The sequence below is a fragment of the Tympanuchus pallidicinctus genome, unplaced genomic scaffold (assembly GCF_026119805.1).
Source record: "Tympanuchus pallidicinctus isolate F22 unplaced genomic scaffold, pur_lepc_1.0 scaffold19, whole genome shotgun sequence".
Lineage (NCBI taxonomy): Eukaryota > Metazoa > Chordata > Aves > Galliformes > Phasianidae > Tympanuchus > Tympanuchus pallidicinctus.
Genome location: NW_026294710.1, coordinates 4,129,900 through 4,152,827, shown reverse-complemented (window position 1 = coordinate 4,152,827; position 22,928 = coordinate 4,129,900). Strand labels below are relative to the sequence as shown.

Below are 22,928 nucleotides of genomic sequence, written 5' to 3'. Positions count from 1 at the left end.
AAGATAGCACTGGCAGCTTTTTCAGCAAAATTTAACATGTACTGTTGTGCATACACAGAATCACTGAAAGAAAAGCCAAAGTTCTACTGCTAGTGATGAGGAAGGAACCTTATCTGCTGCAGCAACTTCGATATTCTGAAGGTGTTCACACTAAAAGATAAGCAAGTGTCAATTAAAGGTGATCTGGTCAAGATCTTAATTTCTTGATTCTCCTGGTTTCAAACGGGAAACAGCATCTGAAGTCACGTGTCCCAGGCCTCCCCCACAGGAAAAGGCACAACGTAAGCACTCTGCATAAATGGAATGAGGTTTAACATTAACATTAAACAACGAATCAGCAACAAATACGGGAAAAAAAGAAATGCTGACTCTTATCTCCCAGCTTTAATGACATACAATTTATTTCAGAGAGATGAGAATTAAGATTGGAAATTGATTTCTAAAAATTACTGATCCGTTCTTGACATTTAGTTTCACTTTCAAATTTACAAATGACTATTTTATTAATTGAATAAAAATTCTCATTAAAATATTTCAGCAGAGTAAAAAACCTCTTTCCTCCCTCCTCTGCCCCCCTCGGCATGTCCCTATGATTTGTACAAAATAAATACAAATACATTTCTGTATGAACACAGAAAATCAGCTGTTTGATGAAAAACAACCCAAAGCAAACACTGCATTTTCTTGTTCATAATGCAAGAACTACTTCGAGTAAGTCAAACATGACCTGCAAAAAAATAACCAGAAGGGTCCCTTACCTGCCGAGAGATGGAGCTGCTTGTTGGATCTGGCACCGCAGAAATAAGGTTGGCAGTGCTCTTTCTATGAACACTATTCATACCAGGCATTTTAGTGATTTTACAGGCTTTGCTACTAGAACTAGAGTTTTTACGTTTTTTTCCTTCTGATTTGTCGAAAGAAAGGGGTAGAGAAGACACTGCATTATGTGCTCCCAGGGAGTGGTCCCCTGAATGGTGCACAAGAGAAGGTACAGACAGATTAGAAGAGTCAATACTGCTTACTACCATGCTCATGTGTTTCACTGAGTCTGTTGAACTACTTGATAATGAAGTCCGTCCTGAGGGCTCCAATTTGGCACTGAGTGGGCTTGTTCCATTGTTTGTATTGTGCACAGACATACTGTTATAGGAAGATGTGGCCTGATAGGAGTTCAAAGTCGAACTGGTGTTCAGGACACAGTTCTTTTTGTGGGACCCTGAAAATGAAGACGAGGAAGATGTCTGCAAAGATAACGAGGATGATGATGACTGCGGCTTTTTCTTTTTGTTACTTGAAGACTCGTCGCTACGAGATGACAAGTCTTTCACTTTTGAGGATTTGCTGGTTTTTGTTTTGGATGGCTTGTGGGATGGGGAAGGGATGACTGCTGGCACTGGTGACACAGCTGATGGCGCCTTGAAGGTCGAGTCCATGATGCTTAGGCTTGCAGCCACATGAGGAAAAGCTGTAGTGTGTGACATAATGGAATTTGTATCCGATGTCGTCACAAAGGCTGCATTTGATAACATGGCTGATGTCATTATGTAAGAAGAAGTGATTCTTGAGCTGATAGGTGTTGACGGAATATATACTGCACTGGGGTTGCTGAAAGGTTGTAAGACGGACGCTGGAAAGGGAGTGGAGACGTGTGCTGCTGGAGAAGGCATTGGGCTGTCTGCCGCAGGAGGGATTTTCCTACACGGGAAAGAATAAAAGAGATTTAGATGCATTAAAAACTTCCATGTGAACAATACGGATAAGAGAAGATTCCTGGAAAAGGCCAACTTATTAAAAAAAGAAAAGAAAAGGCAGATCTGATTCATTGTAGTTTTGCTTCCTATTCTGCCAACCAGACATATTTTAATATGCACAACTTGAAACAAGTTGCACATTCTATAGCAGCTTACTTTCACTCCTGATTTTTTTCTTTATAAACTTCAAAAGCCTGTCACAAAGCTCGTGTGTTTTGATGTTCTAAGAATTATAGAATAAGAAAATGCATGTTCAGATGAGGGACACTCTTTCCATGAAGGCACTGGAGATGTAACAGAAGTTTAGGTGAAGATCTATGCAGTGCAATGTTTTGTGCATGGAACATCACCACTGAACTGTGCAGTTCCACTATTAAACCAGAGCTGAGCTTCTGCACACATGTCCCACGTAGCAATTACATATATGGTGTTACAATTAACCACCTTCTTACAAATTTTATCTCATTTTTTTATTCTACTTTACAAAAAAAAAAAAAAAAAGAAGGGCAGAGCAAGGGCAAGGGGTCTGAAATGTCTGACGGTGGAGTCTACAAACATACTAAACAATATGCTTCATTCACTGCATGAGTTTTGCCTGAAAGTTCAAGCTGTAGAAGAGTTTCAGAATTAGCCTGAGCACAGGTCAGACCTGTGAGGGCAGTAAATGAGTCAGTTTTGGGGACTGTGAATTACTTATCACCAAGCTTAAAGAGGAAAAGGAGGTAACGGGTCAATGGCTCATCCTTGCCTCAACGCAGTACCATTCTCAAGAGCTCATGTGGACAGGATTAACTAGTTAAGTCATTCATTTCATTGATACTGAAAGACTGACAGAACCTGAAACAACACTTGATAAACTGTATGACTAGCTGAATACTGAGAATAAAATTTAATGATATTACCTGTGAAATCAGTAGAATGTACTTAAGTTCCTTTCTATTCCACCACCAACAGTACATCATCTTTATCCAGTCCAATGTTAACAAAAAACAGTCTTCCATAATGTCTCTTGGAAAATTATCATGTGAGTTTTTCCTCATTATTTGGACTATTAATCCTATTCCTCTTTGTTAAGAACCCACAGAGCACCATAATTCTGCCCTTGTTAATCCCCAGTACTGACATCTCTTCAGTTTGTAAAGACTCACGCCTGCCCTCAGCTAAGTACAATAAAACAGCACAGGGTATGGTTTATGACAAAATTAATCCTCTGCTGTTTTACCATAAATCAAATCCTAATTAACCAGCTTCTCTCCTGGTATTCTTCCTGTAGAGACTCTCAAACAGAGCCCTGCTCATGACAGAAATGAGTAAGGGTTTGCACACGGACTGTGCTCTCAGAAATAAGCAAAGTCCTACTGCCTGTGACTTCCTATGGGGCTATGAACAAAGCAATTATCAGGCCCGTTCCTCAGTCTACTATTAAAGGAAAGCCAGTAACTCTTACCCGCCTTTGTAAAATACACTGAGAACTAGTTGTAAAAAGCACTCTGTAGATGTTGTTATTGTTCTCAAAATATGGCCTTGTGCCCCTTTTACCATTTGGCTCAGCTGGATGAGCCACAGCTAGGGCTGGACTAGCTCCACTACAACATAACAGCTTCATGCACAGCTCTGCTTGGGGAAGACAGGAAAGGATCAGTCCAAAGGACGGAGGACAACAGTGGGATACAAAAAGGATTAAGTGGTCAGGTTCCTGTGTTACAAAGACAACTAAGTATGGATGGAATCCATTCAAATATTAGAGGCTGCATTAAGAGCTAGAATTTGGGAAGACATTTACAATTGGATTTAGTGGGAGCAGGACAAGACCTGTTTATTTCTTGTATCACACAACTACTGCAGAAGTTATTTGAGCTTTTCATGAAAGGAATGATACTTGGTGTTACTTCCTCAGATGCCTGAATGTCTTTTCGCCTGACATACAAAGCCAACAGATAACAAGTTCTACTTCTCCTATTTATAGAAACAAAATTAGTTTTATTTGTAGGAGGTGGCAGACAGTGGTTAACAGCCAAAATTGCTAAGTAGAAGAAAGGAACCCATTCTGGACCAAGTGTGATCTGTCTCTAAACAGATGCAAGTGGCCCTTCTATGGCAAATCCACCCATTTCCAAATGATGTCTCCAAGTACAGCAGCACTGTTATCACCCAGTTACCAGGTCAGTTAGACAAGCCGTGGTTCAATACTTCAATAATTTATATAAATAAAAATCAGACCTTGTTTATGTAATGGCTGGCATCCAATGAATATAATACAGTCCTGATAATAAACAGCGACGACATGAAACACTGCACTTCAGAGCAATTGCACGGAAAGAAGAGTGCATATTCCATTGCAGAATTAAAAAAAAATAATAATAATCACATCTGCAGATCCCACGAGCCTTTTCAAAATATATATTAAAAAAAAATCTTTGTGTAGTGCAGTCTGTTTTCATGTTTCCATGTAACCTAAGCATACAGTGATTGCAACCTGCATACATCACACAGAGGTGCTTCAATGCGGAGTCAAAAACAGAAAATTAAGACCTCTAATGCTGGTGAGTCTTGAAGGCACTGTGGACTAAAAATGTCCACATTCCTTTACACATTAGCAAATATGAGGATTGCTCTGAAAGTAACGCCTTCTATTTTATTATGTTGGCCCATGACATCAGAGGCAGATGTTGGTGGTATGGCAGTAGAGGCTGAACCTTCCCACCAATATCCCATTACATTTTGTTGCCATGTGACAGATGGCAGCAGAGAGGCAGTCTGACAGAATGGGGTCTGACATGGAAGTGAGGATGAAGTAAAGGTGTGTCACATGGAAAAAATGGCACCCATTGACATTCACTGACACTTGTTGAATGCTGATGGAGACCAACCAGTGGATATGAGCACAGTGAGGCATTGAGTAGTGCGTTTCAGCAGAGGCAACAGTGATGTGAAAGACAAGCTCCATTTCAGATGGTTGGTGCACAGCTGTCACACCATGAAATGAAGAGTGTCTCAATCAGCTCATCCACGCAACTTGGCAAATGGTGGTGACTATGAAAAACAGTGCTTTATAGCCGAGAATTTGCTCTACCAAATGGTATTCCTGTGCTTTTGGTATGTTGTAGTTTCCATGGAAATAAACAGGAGGCATTACTTTAAGAGCAACCTATGTATATACTGAATTTCTTACCACACAACACAAGCCTCACTGAGAAAAGTCTGAATGGTGATAAGGCTGTGTGACACAAATATAAAAGTCCAGGCCAAATCCAACCTGCGTTATAAAACTGCATGATATCATGACATACCTCCAAGCCCAGAGAACACCAAGCTCTCATGCACTTAAATGTTAGCAGAGCTACTGAATTATTCCCCCATCCCAAGACTGGAGGGACTACAGAAAAGTTCTAAATCTGGCAGAACCACACATCAGAATAGGTGATTGCACTCTTGTGCTGCATATTCCTCAGTGGAAAAGAAATCTTGTATTTGTATTACAGGCATGACTTAACACAAAGGTAATGTCAAAAACAAATCCCATGGAGCGTTTCATTTAGTAGTTATACAGAATTAAAGATGTTGAGCTATGCCCACGTGTAAAACTCCCACTTACTTCCACATCTGTGAATTCAAGTGTTTTTCTACCATGGAGTTGAGTGCGAATCGAAAATGGTCCCATCTTCTGTCAAAGACATAGTACCCTCTTCCCATTAAGCGACTACCATACGAACAGAACTGAAAGAAAAGATCGTTCAATGTTACTAAAAAAGTTTCTATGCTATAAAAGAACGACCATTTATCGATCCTGCAACATCTTTGCAATTTGTATAGCAAAATAGCTTTAAAGGGATATTTCTCTCTATTGCAGCATAAATACTTTTTTCATGATGTATGAAATACACACGTAACATTTCTGCCTAAAGTATACTTTGTATTCTGCTAACAATTCAGTTTACTGTCGGGTACCTACCTATGTGTCACAGGGAAGGAATACAAAAGCCAAGCTACTATTAAAGAAGCAGTTCTGGCTAATAACACTGAGGTCAGACAAAATTTCTCCTTTTCCCTAAGGAATACAGACAATGTCACAGTTATCACACTTTATTCTGCATAAGGAAAACACATAAATGAAGTCTTCACTGATTTTACTCCTTGGCTTGATCTTTGTGAGAAAGAGCTGCTCAGGTGTTGGTGAGTTCTCCCATTGTTTCTTCCCATTGTTTGTACAGCGTAAACAAATTCATACTACAAATTCAGTGACACGAGGTTCTCTGACTTACAATAAAGTTTGCTAGTAGCATGGGAGAAAGACAAAAACAGCTGCCAGAGGAACACATTCTCAAGCCACTGCCAGAGCAGATGGGCTATGCTGTGCTCTACTTTCCATTTTTAGATGAATGAAGCAATAGCTCCTATGTCCACATACACTCACATAAATGATATTTAATTACTGCTTCATAGCATGCTACAAAGATCAACAAGTACCATAATAGCTCTTCACTGCCATATGATTTTTAGAGCTATAACCAATTGCAAGGTAGTTTCATAAGAGCTATGTATGACAACAAATTGTCTGTTCACGTCACATTTAAAACACTGCAACTGTACAGTTCAGCAGAACTACACTTCTCAGACTACTGAGAAGAAAACTAGAAGGAGAACTTTACTTTCTATTCCTTATCCCATCCCACACCCCGGCAATGTTTAACTATCATATGCAATGACCAGTCTTCTCCTACCTGCTCCCATTCAAACCATAGTTTTCTGCCAAATGTAATACAGACTCAGAATAGTTTCCCATTCCTTACATTTTTACCAAAGCACGTTTCTTTCCTCCCCTCTTTAATTTCTTAAGAGTAACAGCAAGGCATGCCAGCGAGAGAGACATACCCCAAGAGGTCTGGGATGGTGTCCAGAAAAATGACAGTCTAATTTCTCAGATTCTTCAGCTCCATCCACTTCTCCTTCATCACTGGACAATCTACTAGTTAAATCTCCTCCCATGGAAGGCAGTGGCAGTTCTGGTACATACCCACTGTGGTTTGAAGAACTGTTGCTGTTTATGCTATTGGCAGATGATGGTCTAGAAAGAGAAGATACATTTAAATTACCAGCATTCAACAGCCCTGCAAAGGTACCTGCCTGAGTCAAGCCTTGAAGTAAATTATGCCATAAACGATCATGGAAAGAAGGACAGTAAAGGATAAAGAACAGCTGACATTTGGTCTTGCAAGAATATAACAGTTATCACCAAGTTGACATTAACAGAAGTATCTTTGTATTGCCTGAAATGTTAAATCCACCAAAAAGTTCAGTTTAAGATCTCAACAGATGCAAAATATATTACATGTGCAAACAAAACTAGATATGTAAAATCTTCCCACAAAGCGCCATTACTCCACTACTTTGTTAATCCCAAGTGTCCAGCTATCACATTTATTTCTTACTGAAACGTGCATACTAAATACAACAAGAGTCTTTAGTTTACTCCCTCCACAGTCAGTTCAGTATGCACAGTCACTGGGAGGACTCTGCAGAACATAGGGATGGCTGGACAAAATACCTGTGCTGAGCAAAACCAGAAAACGAAAAACAAGCTCTCCAAAACCAGCCTTCCTCATCCAGTGAATTTGGGCTATCAGCCACTAAAGCTGTAGATAGTGCCCTCTCCTGAACTGAGCTGGGATTGTTAAAAAACGTCCACCAGCTGAAAATCACTGCTGCAGCTGCTGGCTGGTGCATGGGATAGATTGTGTGAGTGCTCCTCAGCCTTGAGGAAGAGGTGGCCCGGTCAGGAGAAGTCACTTTCAGGGCAACCAGCAAACATTGCTTGGGGGAGCAGGCAGCAGCCACATAACCTCTGCCAGCAGAGCTGTAGGCTGTATGCTGACTCACAGCAGGGAGCAAGGCTTTCCTCTGGCACGGCTGCTTGTAAAAACAGGAAAGATGACAGAACAGAGACACTGCAGGAGAAACAGAAGTATAAATCGTACCACCATGACATATGACTGCTAAAATCCTTCTCCTTGCATACGACTATCTTTTCTTTGTAATTTCTTCTGCTGCCACTGAACCACATTTCAGTTTTGTTTTTTTGACTCTAACACCTACTAAAACTAACGCCTGCCTGTCCCTCTATGCTCCTCTGCACGTAAGCACTGTGTAAGGTCAGCCTTCTAATAGAAATTACACAGAATTCTCATCAACTTTCCTATTCTTTCATTCATCCACAGCCCTGTGAGATTCACCTCTGCCACTGAGTGAATAACATTTCACTGTGACTTGATGAACGCACAACAAAAAATGGAAATAGCTGTCTGTAGAACTGGAGATAAGACTCTGAAAGAGGGACTTCATTTGGATGACCAAACATGAGTACCTAATTCTGACCAAGACTTCTGCAAAGACATGACATATGAAACAATGCCAACAAGAACAAAACCAACCAGCCTAACTCTATCCACTCCAGAAAAAATCAGGAGTACCTAAAAACCCTCTCCAAAAGCAAAAAGCCATACAAAACAAATGGGAAGTTTCCCAGAGGGTAGAATAGAATTCAGTAGCTACAATACTTCATAGTGGCTCTTCTAAAGGTACGTTTTTGGAAGTTTATGTTGTCTTTCTGATTTTGTCCTAAGAAAAATTGCCACAGCGGTGAAAGACACACCATGGGCGGACTCGGATGGGTTTAAGCTGCTTACACTGTCATCTACACAGAAGCACACCTTTCTTCAAGACATTCCACTGATGTAGTTGGTGACATTTCTGCATAAAACATTCCTATACAACTGTACAGAATTTTGCCAGCAGTATATCTCAATTCATATAAGCAACTTTCACTTCCAAATGTGTCAGAATGATTCAGTTATAACCTTCCTCGTTACTACCACCCATCTTAGCCAAAAAATGCTGTTAGTCTGAGCTTCAGAGCAGAAGACAGATACCACTCCTTACCCCAGTCCCAACCAGATCACAGACTACCATGGATGGGTTTACATTAATGTAAGAATATTCTACTTTATACTGCTAAGAGAAATCCTCATATGAAGGTATGTTTTATCATGCAATAGCCCAAACACTAAATGTTTATAAAATAAGCTGTATAAAGAACTAGCACCTTTCTTACAGCAATTCCAGAATGCAACACTTCACGCTGGAGAACTGCTTACCTTGGAAGTACAGAATTTGGTGGTCTAGATTTTGCAGGAGATGTTACTTTAGATTCTTGTCCAGAGTTCACTGAAGATCCTGACAGAGAGTCTTGTGCTGGTGTGGGCTGGCTCTGATAGCTTTCCCTTGCCGATGGTGGATGCTCTTTGTCTTTTGCAACTTCTTTTTCCCTGGATCGAGCTTTGTGTTCAGCTAGAAGGATGTCAAACTGTTTTTTACGGCCTGGAACTGCTCGTCGATGATTAAGTGAATGAGTCTAAAAATAGGGTGGTTAAAAAGCATTTGTGTGTGCATGACATTGTTTATGAGTCCTCTATACTTCCGATACACCACAACTCTAAAAGATAAAAATCTACTTCAAGCAACTTCAGCCACAGTTATGGAAATAAAACTGCTACTCCATATTATATTTGATAATTTATGAAATCATTTCTTAAGAAATTACTTTTGCAAGAATTTTCATAACAGAATCCATTGACTTACCTTTTCCAAGACAGAAAGTGTAATTCCAATAACTTTAAAATATTAAGAAGTAACGCCATTGCGGCTCTTAACTTACAAAGAAAAACTGATTTCAGTGGATTGAAAAATGTGAATACATTTTAAGCAAATGTAACCGATCACCTCTACCTTGAGGCACCAGCTATACATACAAATGGTCATTATAAACATCTTACGTTGGTGCTACTTTTTAACAAGACCCATCATTGTCAGTAGAGCAGCCTCCAAATAATTTCTTACATGAAAATCATGTTAAATTTTTACTCAAGTGACTATACTTCAGCATTTTTGCATATATGAGTTGAAAAGGGAGCACTAAAAATAACTTCTGTGCTTCTACGTGAAACATTAATGCTTTCTGCATAACAAAATGACAAGAAAAAAACATCTCTCCAGAAATATCAGCAGAATAATGCAGATGGCTCTGATTCAAAGAAACAGAATTACTCAAAAGAATTACCTGAAGACAGCGTCTGAATACCATACCCATTGTCTGTAAGACAGGAGCAGGTATGACCTCTCAAACTACTGTGGTAGGATTTAAACTATAACAAAGCATCTGATATTTTATCTTCTAAGAAAAATACCTTGCAGGTGAGCGATCTTGTGCAAGGTTTCTTTGTTTCAGGATCCAGTACTCCACAGTGTTTATTTGGGTCAAATTCTCTTTCTGTTTGATGAAGGTGGAGGAAAAAGGAGAAAAAGTAGATTATTTCAGGAATTTTAGCCAGAGCACCATATTTGCCTAACAATACTTAATGCAGCCAAGCTCAGCCTGAAGCGCTGTTCCCAACCCCAGTGCTCCACAATGGTGCCATGTGCATCACACTCAGCCACTTGTGCATTTTTTTCTGTTCGTATGTGCTTCAAACTATTTAGTCACAGACTTCGTAGGAGTAAGTCTGCTTACTTATGGAGTTGCACTCAACAGAGTGGTCTACACACACACTCAGCCATGTCCCAAGAAGTTCACAGAATCATAGAATCAGAGAATGGTTTGGGTTGGAAAGGACCCAGTAAGTTTGCAGATGACACCAAGCTGGGAGGTGGTGCTGATCTGCCTGAGGGTAGGGCGGCCCTTCAGAGGGATTTAGACAGGATGGATCACTGGGCTGAGGTGAATGGGATGAGGTTCAACAAGGCCAAGTGTCGGGTCCTGCACTTTGGCCACAACAACCCCATGCAGCGTTACAGGCTTGGGGATGAGTGGTTGGATGAGTGTGAAGAAGAGAAGGACCTGGGGGTGTTGGTTGATGCTCAGCTGAACATGAGCCGACAGTGTGCCCAGGTGACCAAGAGGGCCAACAGCATCCTGGCCTGCATTAGAAATAGTGTGGCCAGCAGGAGCAGGGAGGTGATCATCCCCCTCTACTCAGCACTGGTGAGGCCGCACCTCGAGTGCTGTGTTCAGTTTTGGGCTCCTCACTACAGGAAAGACATTGAGGCCCTGGATGTGTCCAGAGAAGGGCAACGAAACTGGTGAGGGGTCTGGAGCACAAGTCTTATGAGGAGCAGCTGAGGGAGCTGGGATTGTTCAGTATGCAGAAAAGGAGGCTCAGGGGAGACCTCATTGCTCTCTACAACCTCCCAAAGGGAGGCTGCGGTGAAGAGAGATTTGGCCTCTTCTCCCAGGCAACGAGCAGGACACGGGGTAATGGCTGCAAGTTGTAGTAGAGGAGGTTTAGATTAGACATAAGAAAGAACTATTTCTCTCAGAGAGTGGTCAGGCACTGGAATGGCTGCCCAGGGAGGTGGTGGACTCGCCGTCCCTGGCAGTGTTCAAGAGGCGCCTGGATGAGGAGCTGCGAGATGTGGTTTAGTGCTTGTGGTGGCAATGGTGATGAGGAGACGATTGGACTGGATGATCTTGTAGGTCGTTTCCAACCTTGTGATTCTATGATTCTATGACCTTTAAGATAATCAAGTTCTAACCCCCTGCTACAGGCAGGGGCACCTCCCATTTCACTCTCTAACACTGACTGTTTCTGAAGCCATGAAACGCATTTGCAAACCCACCCTCTGAATTTGACTACGGAGCACACTTAATACACATACAGACTAAATAGCACAGTGTGTTATACAACCTTACTGTGAACTCCGAAACTCTGAAAAACAAGCAGTCTTGTTTAAAACATAAACACAAGATTACTAGTGACATGCTAAAAACGGAATTTATCTAAATCTGTCTCATCTTCAGGAAGTATAACAAAAAGAGTATGTTAATTCTTGTTTCCTTAAGTCATGGAGGCACAGAATTTAAAGTTTGCAGAGATCATGAAAAAAAAGTCTCATTTGAGTTCTACTTATGATTAACATTAGAAGTGTATTTAATATTTAATGTGCTATATTTGCATATTCCATTGTCGTTAATATTTCAGTATTTGTATATCACAGATAGCATCACCCCCTTTAAGTTGTATTAATATAATTCTAGGTTTTGCACTACAGAGCTGTAACAAAACCACGGACGTAGAGTTATTACTTATGCAAAAAAAATCTACCATCATCTTTACGCATGTAGACATGGTATGTTTAATTGGCAGGCTGGTTTGCATCTGCTTGATCATGGAATATAACCATTTGCCAAGGTGTTCTTTCACCATATAGCTGTGTTACATTTGGATAAAAATAAACATCTTGTACTTAAATACAACAACTGATGTAAGGACCTAAACATTCATTATAAACAAACAAACAACGACAACAAAAAATCAGAGCTAGGATGAAGACAGTAATTCACAGCTACAGTACAATGCTAGGACATCACAGCCAACGCAACAGGAAAAACTGCAGGCCAAGGAGCCTCATACATAAACTGTTGCCTTCTAGATAAGAAAATTATTAGTTGTATGTGATCTGCTACATGGACTTAAACACGATCACGTTCAATTCACAGCGATGTTATTGGCCTACTGGCAGAGACATATATCAAAAAGTGAGCTTGGGAAGAATAGTCGGCACTACTTCTTGGTAGAATCTACCAAGGGTCTGATATCTGTCACACATAGTTATAGTTTCTGTGGCTTTTACACCAGCTCAGCAGAAATAATAGAAAGATCTGTGTATGACCAAACATAAAAAAAACCCACATTTTTTCTTACTTTTAGTGGATGAAAACAGATGTTCATGAGCTAAAAGAGATAATCATTACTGTTTTTTTATTACAACCTCACAAAGGGAAGAAGAGTCAAACTCCTGTTTGAGACATAACAGATAGAGACTCACAGAATGGTTTGGGTTGGAGGAGACCTTAAACCCCACCCATCCCCAACCCCTGCTGTGGGCTGGCTGCCCCCCACATCAGGCTACACAGGGCCTCATCCAACCTGTGCCAGGGCCTCACTGCCCTCTGAATAAAGAATGTCTTCCTAACATTTAACCTCAATTTCACATCTTTTAGTTTAAATCTGTTACCCCTTGGACCTATCACTACATGACCTTGCAGAAAGGTCCCCCTCCAGCATTCTCATAGGCCTCCCCTAGGTAGTGCAAGGATATTTTTAGTTTCAGCTGGGCAGCTGTATTTTTAACTTCATCCCAAAGAGAACAGGAACTGAACATATGTAAAAAAAAACACCAAAAAACCAACATTTTTTTTCCAGTTTGCTACTAAAGAACAGTGATCCACTTATGCCCGGAAGCTACAGACTCTTTTTGGGGGCCAGGGAGCTGCTTTCCTCTCTCTCACCAAAGACAATGCTTCCAAAAAGGAGCAGGGGCATTCCTCACCTAAATAACCAGCAGGTCTCAGCAAAGATTAAAAAAAAAACACCCAAATAACAAACCAACCATCACCAACAAAAAAACCAACAACCAGAAAACCTCTTCAGCCGCAGCCAGGGAAAGGGAAATGGCACGAGAGAAAATGGAGGCTATTGAAAGGAAAGAGAACAGATGTAAGCCAGTCAGACCTTCACAAATTAACAGCTGTACACTTGAACAGTGAAGGACGGAGCAAAACCTAAATCCCCAGCCAGCTCCTCATTCTTTTAATGTAAAATGGATGAAATTTATAGTAAAGCAAAAATAATCATCTCCTTGACCTTCCAAGATCTTTTTCTCAGCCTCTGCACAGTTCGGTATAATAATGGAGCGGAATCCATCATAATGACACGCAATCTACAGGCAATTAATTTACAGTGCTCACAGAACTTCTGTTATTTGCATCATCACTAATTTATTGCCTTGCTGCATGTGAGGCAGCGCAAGCAAGATTTAATGGATTCCAAATCTGTTAATGAGAGAGGAGTTTATAAACAGTATCAATTTAATTTTTTTTTTTTAATCTTATGAAAAGAAACTGAGGCCCATCAGAATGCTCAAGTGGTCCTGTGCAGAGTCCCAGTCTGACTGGAAATTTCCAGCACTGAAACTTTCTCTATCATGCAGAAATCAGAGAGTGATAAGCCCAGAGACAGACTAATGACAGTTACCTCCAAGGAGGCTGAAGGAATCACCTCCAAGCAAGCTGAAGGAGGGCCCTTCAGAACAGAAATGGTTCTCCTTTATGAGCATATTGCAGCAAGCACTTGTAGAACAAAGGTACAGTGTATCCTACAGTGTGCTGCAGTGGCACATGGAGACATGAGGAGCATCAATATCGCTTTCAACTGCCCACGTGAGAAACCCTAATTGATTAGCTAAATTAAGCTTATGGAATATTAAAGGAAATAACGGGTAAAAAGAAATCAATATTTTAAGTTAACTGCAAAATACATTACATGGAGTTTTTATTGGAATAACAAATTGGATCTTCGCAAGTGAAACGTGGTATAAAAGCCTAACCAGTTCCTTTTTCTTCGTATTTTTTAGTTTTAGGAATGCTATCATGAACAACTGCTCTGTTTTCTTATATGCCACCTTTAACTAGTTAAGAAAGCAATCAGTGTTGGATCCCTGAAAGCGATGGCATCCTTCCACACCACACACAGCCCTAGCAAATACTTCTCTCTGCTCTGGATCCGAGCCATGGTAGCAGTACCACGGAGCTCACTGCCAAATTTGAGAAAATGAAGGAAAAAAAAAAAAAAAAAGTAGAAGTGATATTCAGTCAAAAATAGGACACACTTATTAACTGGAAATTAAAGCATTTATCTTGCACACTTATACTTGCTTCATAACCAGTGCACATTTAGAAATCATTTGAACTAACTCTGTCATCGGACGATCTAATGCGGCTCATGCTGCCATTAGCCAAATTAGCCTTTCAGTACACACAGGCAGCTCCTGCCCAAATCACAAAGTATTGCCAGCAGATGAATAGACTCTGTGCAGCTCTTAAAGCAGTAAACTTGGGTCAGATACTTTTGCTTAAAAAACAACAACAACTACAACAAAACAACAAAACCCAAAATCATAGAAGCATCAAAACACTTTTTTTTCCTCTTTTGATTCAAAACAAAAACATGTTTTCAGCTTCTGAGGCCCAAGAATGGCCACAGGTCACCACTGGGGAGCTCCATGGAAAAACACCTTCCTCCAAAGTATGGCAACCTTTCTGATCGCCCCTCAGCCCTCCCACATGGGGCTGTTCTGCATGTGGTGACAATTTGCACAGGGCCCAGTGTCCTCAATGCTGCACTGCTCAAGGCCACCCGAGCAATTTCCACACTAATGCCAGACCCTCAGCCCCACCACCTGTCCCTCCTGAAAAAAAACAGAGGCCCCCACACTCCCACCTTCTTGCTCCTCTCATATGTAAACTGCAGAGGAAGGAGAGGAGGCAAATTATGACTTTCCTAACTCCCCCAAAGGAGTTAGTATCTCCAGTATCTTCCTAGAATTTTCTAGTATTTGTTAAAGAACATTATGACTTGGTGGATAACTCCATGTCCTAAAGTTCAAGCTGCACAACTTGGTCATGACTGTACTGAAGTCACTCAGCCTGTAATATTGTTTTTTGTTGTAAATAAACTGATATTACACAACAGACTGAAGAAGCCTTCTATCTTTCTGCTTTAATGATTTTACTTCCTTAAAATTTTACATGTGACTTTACTTGACCAGCTGGCCAACTGAGAAATGCATGAAGCACTCTACATTCAAACTAAATGGAATGAGTATTTTGAAAACAGCTTTCACATGCTACAAGTTTGAAAGCTTTCCTTTTCTCACGTGTAAACTGGCATCTTCCAGCAGAAAGATCAGAACAAAAACAGGCCACAGCATTTTAGTAGCATATTATTTCTGAGCTATAGGAATATTAGTAAAGAAAAGTGGACTATATCAAAAGGTAAACTATGACATTACTCACCTGAAAGTCTTTTGTAAGGCTTGTTACTGCTTTTAGTGCCATTTTGGTGTTTCTTGTCTATTGATGGAGCTATAATTCCTTTGCCGTTCAGAATCTTTTCTGGTGACGGCGGCACTGACTTGGTTGTCAAACCAGATTTAACCAAGGTTGGAGCAGGTATGGTGGATGACGAGGCTGAGGAGGAGGTGATGGTGGTAGTGGTTGCAGAATTCATTTTAACATTGGCACCATCTGCCTTCACTAGATTAGGAATTTTCTCTAGACTGACTACTGGAACAGGAACACTGAAAAAACAAAGAAAAATGTTCATGTTGCATTTCTTCATTCTTCACAGCACACTTCATTAGCTCCTTTCCATAGATAAAAAGAATTTGATGCAAGTGAAACAGCACTTTCAGACCAAAACGGAATACTTAATATCATTACTCACTACTTTTGTTCACTTAAACCTTTACAGAGCAGCCATTTGTAAAACCTGGCAATGGAAATAATTATGCAAAGTTGTTTGTTGTTCTTTTTTTTTTTTTTAAAGACATTTCCCCACTACTCATAAACAAAGTGCCAATAACACACATTCCTTTAAGGATATACTCTTATGCCATTAACACTAGCAGGTCGAGGATACGTTCACCACGATAATGAAGTAATGTGCTAACAATGTTAACAGTTTAAAATAAAAGCAATTCTTTTGCTCAGAATGGCACACAGAAACAAGGAGAAAAGAGGTTTTGAGCATGGAAATCTTCATAGCAATCCCTTAAAAAGTAACGTAATCCTCAATGAAGTGAACATTACCAAAATGTATTTTTAATAAAATCTGTGAACTTATGAATACCTTTGCCTCACTTAACTACTGCAGCAGCACACTTGTGACACTAACAGAAGTTAAGTTCTCAGTATGGTAGCAAATTTGCAGCTGGAATTACAGAAAACTTCTATACTCGTATCTTAAGTGCAGAAGCAAGCTGGTCAGAACACAGAGCTGACCACAGAAAGATGTAAGGTGCTGGTCAGCATGAAGACAACTGAACTTACTGATAAAATGAGCACTGCAGAAGGACTTTGCTTTGCTTTTAAACAGATGACAAATACATTTGTTCAAAATAGGAGAATTTGTCTTTTCTTCTCTAGATCTAGTAGTTTTACTATATAGAAAGTATACATAAACTGGGGCTAAACATATCTTTGCAACCAGCTTATAATACTTATCTTAATTCAAATGCTGATAACACAGTGAAAAGATCAAGCAGATCCATTATTCAAGTAATGCAAAGGAAGTTTTGTATGTTTTGCAGTGCACAGAACTTAGAGCAGGTCCTACAACACACGTGGGCTGATCAGTAAAAGCGAGCCAAGCCTAAGGGAGCAATGCTTTGCTTTACTTTTGTTACAAACCAGCAAGTCAACCTTGAGAACAAACGCAATTCCTTCTGCATTTCACTGCAACATATGGAAGAAAAAACAATATTTTGATATTTTAAGACAGACATTCTGTATGACTCCATACAGCCTGCAGTAAATTATTTTAGATTTTGGAAGATACAAATGATAATTACTCTCTCTTTCTTAAAGTAAACGGGCAACACAACATTAAAGAACTCCATTTCACGTCAGCACAAGTAAAGTTGAATCAATAACTGAACTGGAAACTGGAAGCTGCTTAGGACACAGCAACTGTGATTGAGTCTACCAGTGACTAAAAAGGTAAATAAATCACAAATGCTCAGATTTACACTTCATGGCTCAAGAGAGTTCCTTTTCCAAATCAGGTTTCTTTGACTGAAAAGTGAGGATATTTCAAAAACTTAATTTGTTACCATATTTAAAAAATATTTTTTGCATACGGAGTTTGTTCAGAGTTAGTAAAGATAACGGCTGCAAGGAACAGTCAGAAAAGGAAAATACAACAAAAAGAGAGGAAGGGCACATGGCAATCCATAAAAATGAGAGAAATGAAGGTATGGAAGACTGCCAAAGATGTGCGAAAAAGATCTATATTAATCTGTATTCAGTTGTGTTTCTTTCCCTTTTGCAAGAGAAATTCTAACAACAGTAGCAGTACTAAAAGTTATCAGCAATGTGAAAAATCACAAAAATGTTCTCTGTTTCTCCTGTTCTAAGAAGGAATTATGATAATGCACTTCACTTGGATAAAGGTGTCTTTTGATACAATAACTGTACAGCGCTGGCTGAAAATATCTGAAAAAAAAAACCTGGACAATGTGGCCATGAGTTCCCAAACTGCAGAGGAGAGATCTTCTGGTGTCTGCACATTTATTTCTAACGCAACACTGGAATATTTGGCAACCTGGAGAAGATAGCAGAGCGCTGCTGTTGCGTTTGCGCTGAAAACCTACGCGAGAATATCTCGGAAATAATCATGGAAGAAGTAATAAAAATAAACTGATAAATGTTCATGTGGTTCTACTGAAAAGCAAATCTTAGCAAAAGGATTCTGCTTGCACTTTTTGATGAGGTTACCAGTGAAGCTGACAAAGATCACCGGGAAATTGTTCCAATTCTCAGAAAATACAAATAAAAACACTTGAAAAGCAAATGTTAAACAACTGAAAATTAACTTTTGGGGACTTCGGTCTGCTTGTGTCTGCTTGTGGGATGTTCAGCCACCATCACCCAATCTGAAAACCTCAATGGCTTTTAGAAATGAACACCAGATTACTGTTGGTAACATTTGCCAATGGCATCAGGATTAAGGGAAATGCGAGTAATGAAGAGACAAAAGGCAGTTATAGAAAGTAGCACTGATTGTTTGGTAACATGCATACAATCAAAGAAATATATGCCATCAACTGTAAAGTTGCACACAAAAAAACAGGGCAAACACTGGACAAAACTATTTAGTGGTCATGGTGAATAACAATATGAGCTTTTATTGGATTTTGTGCTTATATTGAAAGAAATGGATATAGCAAGTAAGATTAAGAAGCAGATTTGCTTTTCACGTACCCTTTGTTACACTGATACTGGAATGTGATTACCAGTTTGGCTGACCAGTAGTCAAAACTGACATCCATGAATTAGAAAGGAACCAGAAAAAGGCTACAGATCTATCTGAGGCCTACAGAAAGCACTTCATCATGGCAGGCTTCAAAAGCTCTTTTTTAGATAACTGATTTCCTTCGGGATTAAATAAAAGCCTCTTCAGCAGAGCCTATGACAAACCCCTCAAACAACGACGTATTTCCTTCCTCAGTAATCTATGATAATTTCTTTCAGTTCAAAGCCATTGCTTGTCATGTCATTCCTAAGCAAGAAAAAGAGCTACAGTATGCCACAGTACCTGCGTCTCCCTGTTACCTACGTTTTCACTTCTTCAGGCTCTATTACATATTTTTTCCTTGTTCTAGCATAATTTCGCTGGAATGGAGGAGTCATTTATTACTATAATCATTCTAAAATCTCATCACCTCTTCAACTCATTTTTAAAAATTCTTAAGAAAATTCATAAGCATTAAAAACTGTAAAACATTGTTCTAGCCTGCAATCTGGAAGTGCTTCTAAGATGTAACAAATCTGTGGCCCAAATTAACTCTTCTGAATTTTGCTGCATTAGGAATATCCTTAAATCTTGACAAGCTTCACTTTCTCAGCTTTTGTATGAATAATGGTATTTCCTAAACAGAAAGAAAGACTAAGAGATGATTTAAAAGATCCTCATAAATGAGGCTACAAATTGTAAATGATTACCCACAGGTATACCTCTATGATCCTATTACAAAAAGACTGAGCTTGATGAAAACCATGAAATTTCCATCTCATTTTCTTCATTTTCTGAATTTCTGGCATGCAGCAGCTAGACCTTCTGGAGGGAGGTCAAGGAGACTTACTTTGGTTTACAATGACAGAATTACTGAGGTTAGAAAAGATCTTCAGGATCATCTAGGCCTTCATTCCAGTTCTACAGTGCTTCGGGACCATGGTGTGAAGAAGTGGATGCCCTGTAGCATCAGGGCACCCAGATCCTGCAGGGAGTGCAGAAAGCAAAGCTGTGCCCTTCAGGCATGCAGGTTGGAGCCAGCTCCAGCCAGAGCAGCCAGAGCCCATGGGCCCCTGGGCAGCAGCCCAGGGAGAAAGGAACAGGCTGCAGAGACAAGCGGCACCAGAATGCCTTTTACAAATGGTACCTGGGCTGTTCTTATTAATGATGAACTCTTATTCAATATCATTACTAACAATTGTCTTATTCTTTACCTTTTCCTATTTTCTACTGTCTTGCTGTATCTCTTACAACCTCAAATGCAAGCTGCAGAAACACTGGTTTACGCCTGCCTTGTGCACACTGCAGTCATGTTCCAGCACTGCTCTAGCCTCTGAGCACAGCTGGATTAACAGTAACAATGCTAGAGAGACACAGGAAGAAACAGCTGAGAGGTATTTCCAGGTAATGTATTCACAATATTCTTCCATACTCCAGCTAGGGAAGGATTAAGACAGCAGAGACAAAACAAAAGCAATTCCAGATCTCGTTTAGCTGAACATTCTGATCACGCTTTTTAAAGCATTAGCTGAGGAGCCATCTGAAGCACTGCAGTACATCTCAGGACAAGAAGGATGCAAAGAAGAGAACAAGCTGCCAGGGCAAGGTTTATGATGATGAGTCAAGCAAATCAATAGTGAATTAAACACCAGAAGAGCTGGGTCTACATGCAGGCAGGTGTGACAACAGATGTACTGGGCCATGGTGTCGCAGAGGCCATTGCTGCTAATCATAATAATTATAGCTGCTATATCACTACTAATCCTGGCACCTAAAATATAAGGCATGCTGAGTAAAATGCTAAAGAATCAGGTAAGTGCAACAAAGGTTACTCTAGTTCTGGAAAGCAATTTTTACAAGCAATACAAGCAAGCAATGTCAGCTCGCTATGAACTGTGACACTTATCAGACTAATTTCATTCTCTAAAAAGCCATGTCAAAAGCCAGGCACTACATTTTGAAGGACAATTTCATCCACCTCCAATTCAGACTGCTAGTGATTTGTTACATTAAGATTACAGTATCTTTAAGCAGTATATACTTCATTTTCCCCACCGGTAAACAGAACCACAGCATTACCTCCTCACAGAGCTGCAAGAATTCTGTAATTTATGACTAGATCTAAAGACAAATTAATTGCCAAATAATTAATAAACCATTACAACAGTTTTAAACAACTCAATCTACATTCTTAATCATCCATAAATGTTTGGGATTTTCCTAATAATGGGAAAATGCCTGGTGAAAACACGTAGTTATTTTGTTCCGTTTTGGCTTTTACTGACTGATAGAATGCCATCTGTTGCCAAAACAGAAGATACTTGCTTGCAGCTTCACTTAGATGCTGAAATAGATATGGAAGTTGTTGTCTGGAGCTGGAAAACAGATTCACAGTCGACAGCATTAATGCTCTGAAGAGCTTCCTGAATTTCTTTTAATTAGTTTAAAAAATATGCTCTTGTATAAATATCCTCTCTTCGACATTCACAATGAAAGGTCATTATTCAAGCAAGAATATTTTTTAATAGTAAGTGAAGCCCTTACATGTTAACTAAAATAGCTCAGCCCTCATCTGTGCGAGTAACCAAAACATCCATAATCTCTATTTTCAGATTAAATGAAATAGCTGTCTGCAATGTGCATCATATGTACAGGAATGGTGGGTTCAGATTTAAAAGAAAATGAGATTTATTCCAGTGCAAGGTAAATTCAGTGGCTAGGCAGACTGTGCTGTCTTTGAAATTATACTGAAGGGTGTATATTTACAGCAGAAAAACACGAGCTATTATTTTAACTTAATATGAGTTTATACTTGGTCTCATTGGTGAATGGTTTGCATGAAATTATTTACTGCTTTCAGGCAGTCTAAAATCATGATCCTTGGATGCTAGACACTGCATATAAAAAGCAAGGATATTTACTCAATTAGATAAAACCTGATGAAAAGAAAAAGGAAGTCTGATTATCTCAAGTTCACAGACACAGAACCGAAGCTGAGGAGATGAAGCTGTTACAGCAGCCTATGCAGAAACGGGAACCAAACCCAAATCTCCTAAGTCACCAATTTAGTGACTGAATCACAAAGCATCTTTTCTGTAGGGAAGTAAAGAATTACTCGTTTATTAAGGAATAAAACAATGACCCAGTTCTGCTCTCCTTTACATTTTTGCAACTCTGCTGCAACCATCACCGTCACAGGAGGACGAGGCAGGCTGTCTCCAAGCCTGTAAGTGGGTATCTATCATTGCAGTACATGACGCAAAACTTCCACAAAATACTGATTTTTGCAGCTGGAATTTTCTTTGTCTTATAAAGCAGCACATGCTATCAGAATACAGAAGGAGCTCCAACAGCAGCTGCTGTTGAAGATAAATGACTAGAAGCAGCAAGTTTTCATGAACACAAGCTAAGTCAATATTAAGAACTCTACAAAAAGTACGTGGCTGATTAAAAGCATCAGTTTTAAGGGCTGACATTGTAAAGATAGGTGGACCTTGAAGATAACAAACTGGCCTGATCCCTTTGCTACATGCATCTCAGACAAGCCAAAATTTGAGGGACCATGAGAAGAGTAAATCAGCTCATTTTTCCTTTTCAAATATACGCATACATACCTATGTCACCCTTATGTATGTGTACACATATATACACACATGTATACAGATATAAATATATACATAAAAAACAAAACAATATTTAAAAAACATCTTATATACCTCCCCTAGGAAATATAGGGGCTTAAATGGTAAGCTTTAGAAGAGACAACAGATTTTTGGTTTTTTGTGATCATGAACTACGCATAGGTACTTATTTCTGAACACCAACAGCTCAGGTAACTGTTCTTCTGGTACTTACCATGGTTTATCCCTCGAAACTTTTGAAGGAAAGACTGTGTGCTGTTTGCTACTGGAGGTAAGTAGATTGTCTTTGGGCGTTTTGAATGGCTTTGAGTTGCTGCTGACAGGGTTATGGCCGCTGATACAGGATTTCGGTTTCATCTGCACTAGGGATGTCCTGGAATTGCAAGCTGGAGAAGCTGGAGAAGGGGAAGGTTTGCACATTGAACCGTGTCTTCGTTCTGTAATGGAAAAATAATGAACTTTAGAGCATTTCATAGGCTAAAAGAAAAACTAAAGGTCAGGGAAGAGGAAATTTTTCCTCTGTTATAGTTGAAAAGGGTGGACGTCACAGGGAGTGGCGTGGTCTAGAGCAGGCATGGGTTGACAGTTGGACCACATGATCCTAGTGGTCTTTCCAACCTTAACAGTTCTGA

General features: G+C 39.8%; 1 protein-coding gene across 6 annotated transcripts in view; it reads right to left on the bottom strand.

The window, feature by feature from the left end:
* ATXN7L1 (ataxin 7 like 1) overlaps window positions 1-22,928 on the bottom strand; it is a 108,771-nt gene that overhangs the window by 9,061 nt on the left and 76,782 nt on the right. For all 6 annotated transcript variants that reach the window (XM_052680860.1, XM_052680858.1, XM_052680859.1 and 3 more), the window contains 7 exons: window positions 22,511-22,733; window positions 15,658-15,941; window positions 9,992-10,074; window positions 8,903-9,159; window positions 6,624-6,816; window positions 5,347-5,468; window positions 759-1,695 (listed from right to left, as the gene is read on the bottom strand). In XM_052680860.1, the coding sequence (XP_052536820.1) occupies window positions 759-1,695; window positions 5,347-5,468; window positions 6,624-6,816; window positions 8,903-9,159; window positions 9,992-10,074; window positions 15,658-15,941; window positions 22,511-22,733 (2,099 nt within the window). The remainder of the gene's footprint in view (window positions 1-758; window positions 1,696-5,346; window positions 5,469-6,623; window positions 6,817-8,902; window positions 9,160-9,991; window positions 10,075-15,657; window positions 15,942-22,510; window positions 22,734-22,928) is intronic.